Raw genomic sequence first — 7,982 nt, 5'->3', positions numbered from 1 at the left:
AGGTGTGTGTGTGGGTTACCTGGACAGAGCTAGGTTGTTGTCTACACGGACCATCAGGTCTTCGTTCTGCTGCTGTAGCACCTGCATACGTTCCTCTAACACTACGTTCTTCTGGGCCTGCTCAAAAAACACAGAGAGAACTTCAGCTGTACTGTACTCTACTGTCTTCTGGGCCTGCTCAAAAACACAGAGAGAGAGACAACTTCAACTGTACTGTACTCTACTGTCTTCTGGGCCTGCTCAAAAAACACAGAGAGAGAGACAACTTCAGCTGTACTGTACTCTACTGTCTTCTGGGCCTGCTCAAAAAACACAGAGAGAGAGACAACTTCAGCTGTACTGTACTCTACTGTCTTCTGGGCCTGCTCAAAAACACAGAGAGAGAGACAACTTCAGCTGTACTGTACTCTACTGTCTTCTGGGCCTGCTCAAAAAACACAGAGAGAGACAATTTCAACTGTCTGTGTACTGTGCTGAACTTTGTGTGTGTGTGTACTGTCTGTTACTGCACGGTCTGTGTACTGTACTGTACTATCTGTGTGTTGTACTGTGCACTGTACTGTACTATGTGTGTACTGTGCTGTCTATGCACTGTACAGTCTCTGCACTGTACTGTCTGTCTGTTAGGGTGAGTGTGTACTATCCTGTCCTGTCTGTTAGGGTAAGTGTGTCCTGTCCTGTCTGTTAGGGTGAGTGTGTCCTGTCCTGTCTGTTAGGGTGAGTGTGTCCTGTCCTGTCTGTTAGGGTGAGTGTGTCCTGTCCTGTCTGTTAGGGTGAGTGTGTCCTGTCCTGTTTGTTAGGGTGAGTGTGTCCTGTCCTGTCTGCTAGGGTGAGTGTGTCCTGTCCTGTCTGTTAGGGTGAGTGTGTCCTGTCCTGTTTGTTAGGGTGAGTGTGTCCTGTCCTGTCTGCTAGGGTGAGTGTGTCCTGTCCTGTCTGTTAGGGTAAGTGTGTCCTGTCCTGTCTACTAGGGTGAGTGTGTCCTGTCCTGTCTACTAGGGTGAGTGTGTCCTGTCCTGTCTGTTAGGGTGAGTGTGTTCTGTCCTGTCTACTAGGGTGAGTGTGTCCTGTCCTGTCTGTTACGGTAAGTGTGTACTATCATGTCCTGTCCTGTCTGCTAGGGTGAGTGTGTCCTGTCCTGTTTGTTAGGGTGAGTGTGTCCTGTCCTGTCTGTTAGGGTGAGTGTGTCCTGTCCTGTCTACTAGGGTGAGTGTGTCCTGTCCTGTCTGCTAGGGTGAGTGTGTACTGTCCTGTCTTGTCCTGTCTGCTAGGGTGAGTGTGTGTGTGTGTGTGTGTGTGTGTGTGAGTGTGTATCTCTGTGTGTGTGTGTGTGTGTGTGTGTGTGTGTGTGTGTGTGTGTGTGTGTGTGTGTGTGTGTGTGTGTGTGTGTGTGTGTGTGTGTGACAGCCTATTGATCCCACCACTGTCTCCAGGTCAGAGATCTTCTTCTCCTGTTGGTGAATCTGGTTGTTCTTCATCTCCACAACATCCTTCAAGCTCTTCAAATCCTCCTCAATGTGCTGGTATGGGGCTAGGGTATCCTACACACACACACACAGACAGACAGACAGACAGACAGACAGACAGACAGACAGACAGACAGACAGACAGACAGACAGACAGACAGACAGACAGACAGACAGACAGACAGTGTTACTGAAGCCAGAGCATAAGCTAGTGAAGTGTTCAGGTTATTTATAATGTGTCATAGTACCATTATGTGTTCATCGGTGCTTCTTCTCAGTGCCTCTTCGAAGCGCTTGGCCTTGTCCCTCAGGCTACTCTTCTGGAACAACAGGGTGTCCACCTGATCCTACACGACAACACACACTACATGTTAGTATACCGTCACTGTACAAAACACACCTGTAAACATGTCAATACACTTTTAGAAATACAGGGTTATTTGGCTGTCCCCATAGGAGAACCACTTTTACATCTAGATAAAAACCTTTTTGGTTTCCATGTATAGAAGCCTCTGTGGAATGACACATTATATATTTATTGATTCATTTGATTCTATTCATCAGAAGCACATTATATATTTACTGATTCATTTGATTCTTTTGATCAGAATCACATGATATATTTACTGATTCATTTGATTCTATTCATCAGAATCACATTATATATTTATTGATTCATTAGATTCTATTCATGAGAATCACATTATATATTTACTGATTCATTTGATTCTTTTGATCAGAATCACATTATATATTTACTGATTCATTTTATTCTATTCATCAGAATCATATGATATATTTATTGATTCATTAGTTTCTATTCATCAGAATCCCATTATATATATACACTCATCCATTTGAATGAATCTGTGCTTATCGATTCATCAGAGACTGTTACAGCCAACCCGGGATTCACGACCGGCCCGGGACCCGGGGTTCAGCCGACCCGCCGCTCACGAAGGTAGCGTGCTGATCATTCTTCTGTCAAAACTATGGCGACTTCAAGTTTGACTGTCTTGTTAGCAACCTGTGTGTTTACTATACCTGCAGAGAGAGTCTGAGCTTCTCAAAGTCTTCTTCCAGAGTTACCTTCTGCTGCTCATGAGCCTTCCTTAGGTCTAGAGAGAGAGGGAGCGGGGGAGAGCGAGAGAGGGAGAGAGAGAGAGAGAGAGAGAGAGAGAGAGAGAGAGAGAGAGAGAGAGAGAGAGAGAGAGAGAGAGAGAGAGAGAGAGAGAGAGAGAGAGAGAGAGAGAGAGAAAGGGAGAGAGAGAGAGAGAGAAAGGGAGAGAGATAGTTAGAGAAAGGGAGAGAGAGAGAGGGAAGAAGACATACCATATGTGTGTTTATGGTTTTGCTATCCTTGTGGGAAAAATTCAGACAAGTGGGGTCCCCACAAGGAAAAAGGCTATTTTAGGCTTAGGGTTTGGGGTTAGGGTTAGGAGTTATGGTTTAGGGTTAGGGTTAGGAGTTATGGTTTAGGGTTAGGGTTAGGAGTTATAGTTTAGGGTTAGGGTTAGGAGTTATGGTTTAGGGTTAGGAGTTATGGTTTAGGGTTAGGGTTAGGAGTTATGGTTTAGGGTTAGGGTTAGGAGTTATGGTTTAGGGTTAGGGTTAGGAGTTATGGTTTAGGGTTAGGGTTAGGAGTTATGGTTTAGGGTTAGGGTTAGGAGTTATGGTTTAGGGTTAGGGTTAGGAGTTATGGTTTAGGGTTAGGGTTAGGAGTTAGGAGTTATGGTTTAGGGTTAGGGTTAGGGTTAGGAGTTATGGTTTAGGGTTAGGGTTAGGAGTTATGGTTTAGGGTTAGGAGTTATAGTTTAGGGTTAGGGTTAGGGTTAGGAGTTATGGTTTAGGGTTAGGGTTAGGAGTTATAGTTTAGGGTTAGGGTTAGGGTTAGGAGTTATGGTTTGGGGTTAGGGTTAGGAGTTATGGTTTAGGGTTAGGGTTAGGAGTTATAGTTTAGGGTTAGGAGTTCGGAGTTATGGTTTAGGGTTAGGAGTTATGGTTTGGGGTTAGGGTTAGGAGTTATGGTTTAGGGTTAGGGTTAGGAGTTATGGTTTAGGGTTAGGGTTAGGAGTTATGGTTTAGGGTTAGGGTTAGGAGTTATGGTTTAGGGTTAGGGTTAGGAGTTATGAGTTATGGTTTGGGGTTAGGGTTAGGAGTTATGGTTTAGGGTTAGGGTTAAGAGTTATAGTTTAGGGTTAGGGTTAGGAGTTAGGAGTTATGGTTTAGGGTTAGGGTTAGGAGTTAGGAGTTATGGGTTAGGGTTAGGAGTTATGGTTTAGGGTTAGGGTTAGGAGTTATGGTTTGGGGTTAGGGTTAGGAGTTATGGTTTAGGGTTAGGGTTAGGAGTTATGGTTTAGGGTTAGGGTTAGGAGTTATGGTTTAGGGTTAGGGTTAGGAGTTATGGTTTAGGGTTAGGGTTAGGAGTTAGGGTTTAGGGTTAGGGTTAGGAGTTATGGTTTAGGGTTAGGGTTAGGAGTTATGGTTTAGGGTTAGGGTTAGGAGTTATGGTTTAGGGTTAGGAGTTATGGTTTGGGGTTAGGGTTAGGAGTTAGGAGTTATGGTTTAGGGTTAGGGTTAAGAGTTATAGTTTAGGGTTAGGGTTAGGAGTTAGGAGTTATGGTTTAGGGTTAGGGTTAGGGTTAGGAGTTATGGTTTAGGGTTAGGAGTTAGGAGTTAGGAGTTATGGGTTAGGGTTAGGAGTTATGGTTTAGGGTTAGGGTTAGGAGTTATGGTTTGGGGTTAGGGTTAGGAGTTATGGTTTAGGGTTAGGGTTAGGAGTTATGGTTTAGGGTTAGGGTTAGGAGTTATGGTTTAGGGTTAGGGTTAGGAGTTATGGTTTAGGGTTAGGGTTAGGGTTAGGAGTTAGGAGTTATGGTTTAGGGTTAGGGTTAGGGTTAGGAGTTATGGTTTGGGGTTAGGGTTAGGAGTTAGGAGTTATGGTTTAGGGTTAGGGTTAGGAGTTATGGTTTGGGGTTAGGGTTAGGAGTTATGGTTTAGGGTTAGGGTTAGGAGTTATAGTTTAGGGTTAGGGTTAGGAGTTAGGAGTTAGGAGTTATGGTTTAGGGTTAGGGTTAGGGTTAGGAGTTATGGTTTAGGGTTAGGGTTAGGAGTTAGGAGTTAGGGTTAGGAGTTATGGTTTAGGGTTAGGGTTAGGAGTTATGGTTTAGGGTTAGGGTTAGGAGTTATGGTTTAGGGTTAGGGTTAGGAGTTATGGTTTAGGGTTAGGGTTAGGAGTTATGGTTTAGGGTTAGGGTTAGGAGTTATGGTTTAGGGTTAGGGTTAGGAGTTATGGTTTAGGGTTAGGGTTAGGAGTTATGGTTTAGGGTTAGGGTTAGGAGTTATGGTTTAGGGTTAGGGTTAGGAGTTATAGTTTAGGGTTAGGGTTAGGGTTAGGAGTTATGGTTTGGGGTTAGGGTTAGGAGTTATGGTTTAGGGTTAGGGTTAGGAGTTATGGTTTAGGGTTAGGGTTAGGAGTTATGGTTTAGGGTTAGGGTTAGGAGTTATGGTTTGGGGTTAGGGTTAGGAGTTATGGTTTAGGGTTAGGGTTAGGAGTTATGGTTTAGGGTTAGGGTTAGGAGTTATGGTTTAGGGTTAGGGTTAGGAGTTATGGTTTAGGGTTAGGGTTAGGAGTTATGGTTTAGGGTTAGGGTTAGGAGTTATGGTTTAGGGTTAGGGTTAGGAGTTATGGTTTGGGGTTAGGGTTAGGAGTTAGGAGTTATGGTTTGGGGTTAGGGTTAGGAGTTATGGTTTAGGGTTAGGAGTTATAGTTTGGGGTTAGGGTTAGGAGTTAGGAGTTAGGAGTTAGGGTTAGGGTTAGGGTTAGGGTTAGGGTTAGGAGTTATGAGTTAGGGTTAGGGTTAGGGTTAGGAGTTATGGTTTAGGGTTAGGGTTAGGAGTTATGGTTTAGGGTTAGGGTTAGGAGTTATGGTTTAGGGTTAGGGTTAGGAGTTATGGTTTAGGGTTAGGGTTAGGAGTTATGGTTTAGGGTTAGGGTTAGGAGTTATGGTTTAGGGTTAGGAGTTATGGTTTAGGGTTAGGGTTAGGAGTTATGGTTTAGGGTTAGGGTTAGGGTTAGGGTTTAGGGTTAGGGTTAGGGTTAGGGTTAGGAGTTATGGTTTAGGGTTAGGGTTAGGAGTTATAGTTTAGGGTTAGGGTTAGGAGTTAGGAGTTATGGTTAGGGTTAGGGTTAGGGTTAGGAGTTATGGTGTTAGGGTTAGGGTTAGGAGTTATGGTTTAGGGTTAGGGTTAGGAGTTAGGAGTTATGGTTTAGGGTTAGGGTTAGGAGTTATGGTGGTTAGGGTTAGGAGTTAGGAGTTATGGTTTAGGGTTAGGGTTAGGAGTTATGGTTTAGGGTTAGGGTTAGGAGTTATGGTTTAGGGTTAGGGTTAGGAGTTTAGTGGTTTAGGGTTAGGAGTTAGGAGTTATGGTTTAGGGTTAGGGTTAGGAGTTATGGTGTTAGGGTTAGGGTTAGGAGTTATGGTTTAGGGTTAGGGTTAGGAGTTAGGAGTTAGGGTTAGGGTTAGGAGTTAGGGTTAGGGTTAGGGTTAGGGTTAGGAGTTAGGGTTAGGGTTAGGGTTAGGGTTAGGGTTAGGGTTAGGGTTAGGGTTAGGAGTTATGGTTTAGGGTTAGGGTTAGGAGTTATGGTTTAGGGTTAGGGTTAGGAGTTAGGGTTATGGTTTGGGGTTAGGGTTAGGAGTTATGGTTTAGGGTTAGGAGTTATGGTTTAGGGTTAGGAGTTATAGGGTTAGGGTTAGGAGTTATGGTTTAGGGTTAGGAGTTAGGAGTTATGGGTTTAGGGTTAGGAGTTAGGAGTTATGGTTTAGGGTTAGGGTTAGGAGTTATGGTTTAGGGTTAGGGTTAGGAGTTATGGAGTTTATGGGTTAGGGTTAGGAGTTAGGAGTTATGGTTTAGGGGTTAGGGTTAGGAGTTATGGTTTAGGGTTAGGAGTTAGGGTTAGGGGTTATGGTTTAGGAGTTAGGGTTTAGGAGTTAGGAGTTATGGTTTAGGGTTAGGGTTAGGAGTTATGAGTTCTGGGGTTAGGGTTAGGGTTAGGAGTTATGGTTTAGGGTTAGGGTTAGGAGTTATGGTTATAGGGTTAGGAGTTAGGAGTTAGGAGTTAGGGTTAGGGTTAGGGTGTAGGTGTTATGGGTTAGGGTTAGGAGTTATGGTTTGGGGTTAGGGTTAGGAGTTATGGTTTAGGGTTAGGGTTAGGAGTTATGGTTTAGGGTTAGGGTTAGGAGTTATGGTTTAGGGTTAGGGTTAGGAGTTATGGTTTAGGGTTAGGGTTAGGAGTTATGGTTTAGGGTTAGGGTTAGGAGTTATGGTTTAGGGTTAGGGTTAGGAGTTATGGTTTAGGGTTAGGGTTAGGAGTTATGGTTTAGGGTTAGGAGTTAGGAGTTATGGTTTAGGGTTAGGGTTAGGAGTTATGGTTTAGGGTTAGGGTTAGGAGTTATGGTTTAGGGTTAGGGTTAGGGTTAGGAGTTATGGTTTAGGGTTAGGGTTAGGAGTTATGGTTTAGGGTTAGGGTTAGGAGTTATGGTTTAGGGTTAGGGTTAGGAGTTATGGTTTAGGGTTAGGGTTAGGAGTTATGGTTTAGGGTTAGGGTTAGGAGTTATGGTTTAGGGTTAGGGTTAGGAGTTATGGTTTAGGGTTAGGGTTAGGAGTTATGGTTTAGGGTTAGGGTTAGGGTTAGGGTTATGGTTTAGGGTTAGGGTTAGGAGTTAGGAGTTAGGAGTTATGGGTTAGGGTTAGGAGTTAGGAGTTATGGTTTAGGGTTAGGGTTAGGAGTTATGGTTTAGGGTTAGGGTTAGGAGTTATAGTTTAGGGTTAGGGTTAGGGTTAGGGTTTAGGGTTAGGGTTAGGAGTTATGGTTTAGGGTTAGGGTTAGGAGTTATGGTTTGGGGTTAGGGTTAGGGTTAGGGTTAGGAGTTATGGTTAGGGTTAGGGTTAGGGTTAGGGTTAGGGTTAGGGTTAGGGTTAGGGTTAGGGTTAGGGTTAGGAGTTATGGTTTAGGGTTAGGGTTAGGAGTTATGGGTTAGGGTTAGGGTTAGGAGTTAGGGTTTAGGGTTAGGGTTAGGAGTTATGGTTTAGGGTTAGGGTTAGGAGTTATGGTTTAGGGTTAGGGTTAGGAGTTATGGTTTAGGGTTAGGGTTAGGAGTTATGGTTTAGGGTTAGGGTTAGGAGTTATGGTTTAGGGTTAGGGTTAGGAGTTATGGTTTAGGGTTAGGGTTAGGGTTAGGAGTTATGGTTTAGGGTTAGGGTTAGGAGTTATGGTTTAGGGTTAGGGTTAGGAGTTATGGTTTAGGGTTAGGGTTAGGAGTTATGGTTTAGGGTTAGGGTTAGGAGTTATGGTTTAGGGTTAGGGTTAGGAGTTATGGTTTAGGGTTAGGGTTAGGAGTTATGGTTTAGGGTTAGGGTTAGGAGTTATGGTTTAGGGTTAGGGTTAGGAGTTATGGTTTAGGGTTAGGGTTAGGAGTTATGGTTTAGGGTTAGGGTTAGGAGTTAGGAGTTATGGTG

General features: G+C 43.9%; 1 protein-coding gene across 1 annotated transcript in view; it reads right to left on the bottom strand.

The window, feature by feature from the left end:
* mtus2a (microtubule associated tumor suppressor candidate 2a) overlaps nt 1-7,982 on the bottom strand; it is a 154,210-nt gene that overhangs the window by 11,721 nt on the left and 134,507 nt on the right. Inside the window, exons 12-15 of the mRNA XM_071364997.1 lie at nt 2,508-2,581; nt 1,712-1,810; nt 1,419-1,538; nt 20-117 (exon numbers count right to left, since the gene is read on the bottom strand). Coding sequence (XP_071221098.1) covers nt 20-117; nt 1,419-1,538; nt 1,712-1,810; nt 2,508-2,581 — 391 coding nt within the window. The remainder of the gene's footprint in view (nt 1-19; nt 118-1,418; nt 1,539-1,711; nt 1,811-2,507; nt 2,582-7,982) is intronic.

Source organism: Salvelinus alpinus, chromosome 24 (assembly GCF_045679555.1).
Source record: "Salvelinus alpinus chromosome 24, SLU_Salpinus.1, whole genome shotgun sequence".
NCBI lineage: Eukaryota > Metazoa > Chordata > Actinopteri > Salmoniformes > Salmonidae > Salvelinus > Salvelinus alpinus.
This window is presented reverse-complemented; position numbering and strand designations above follow the sequence as displayed.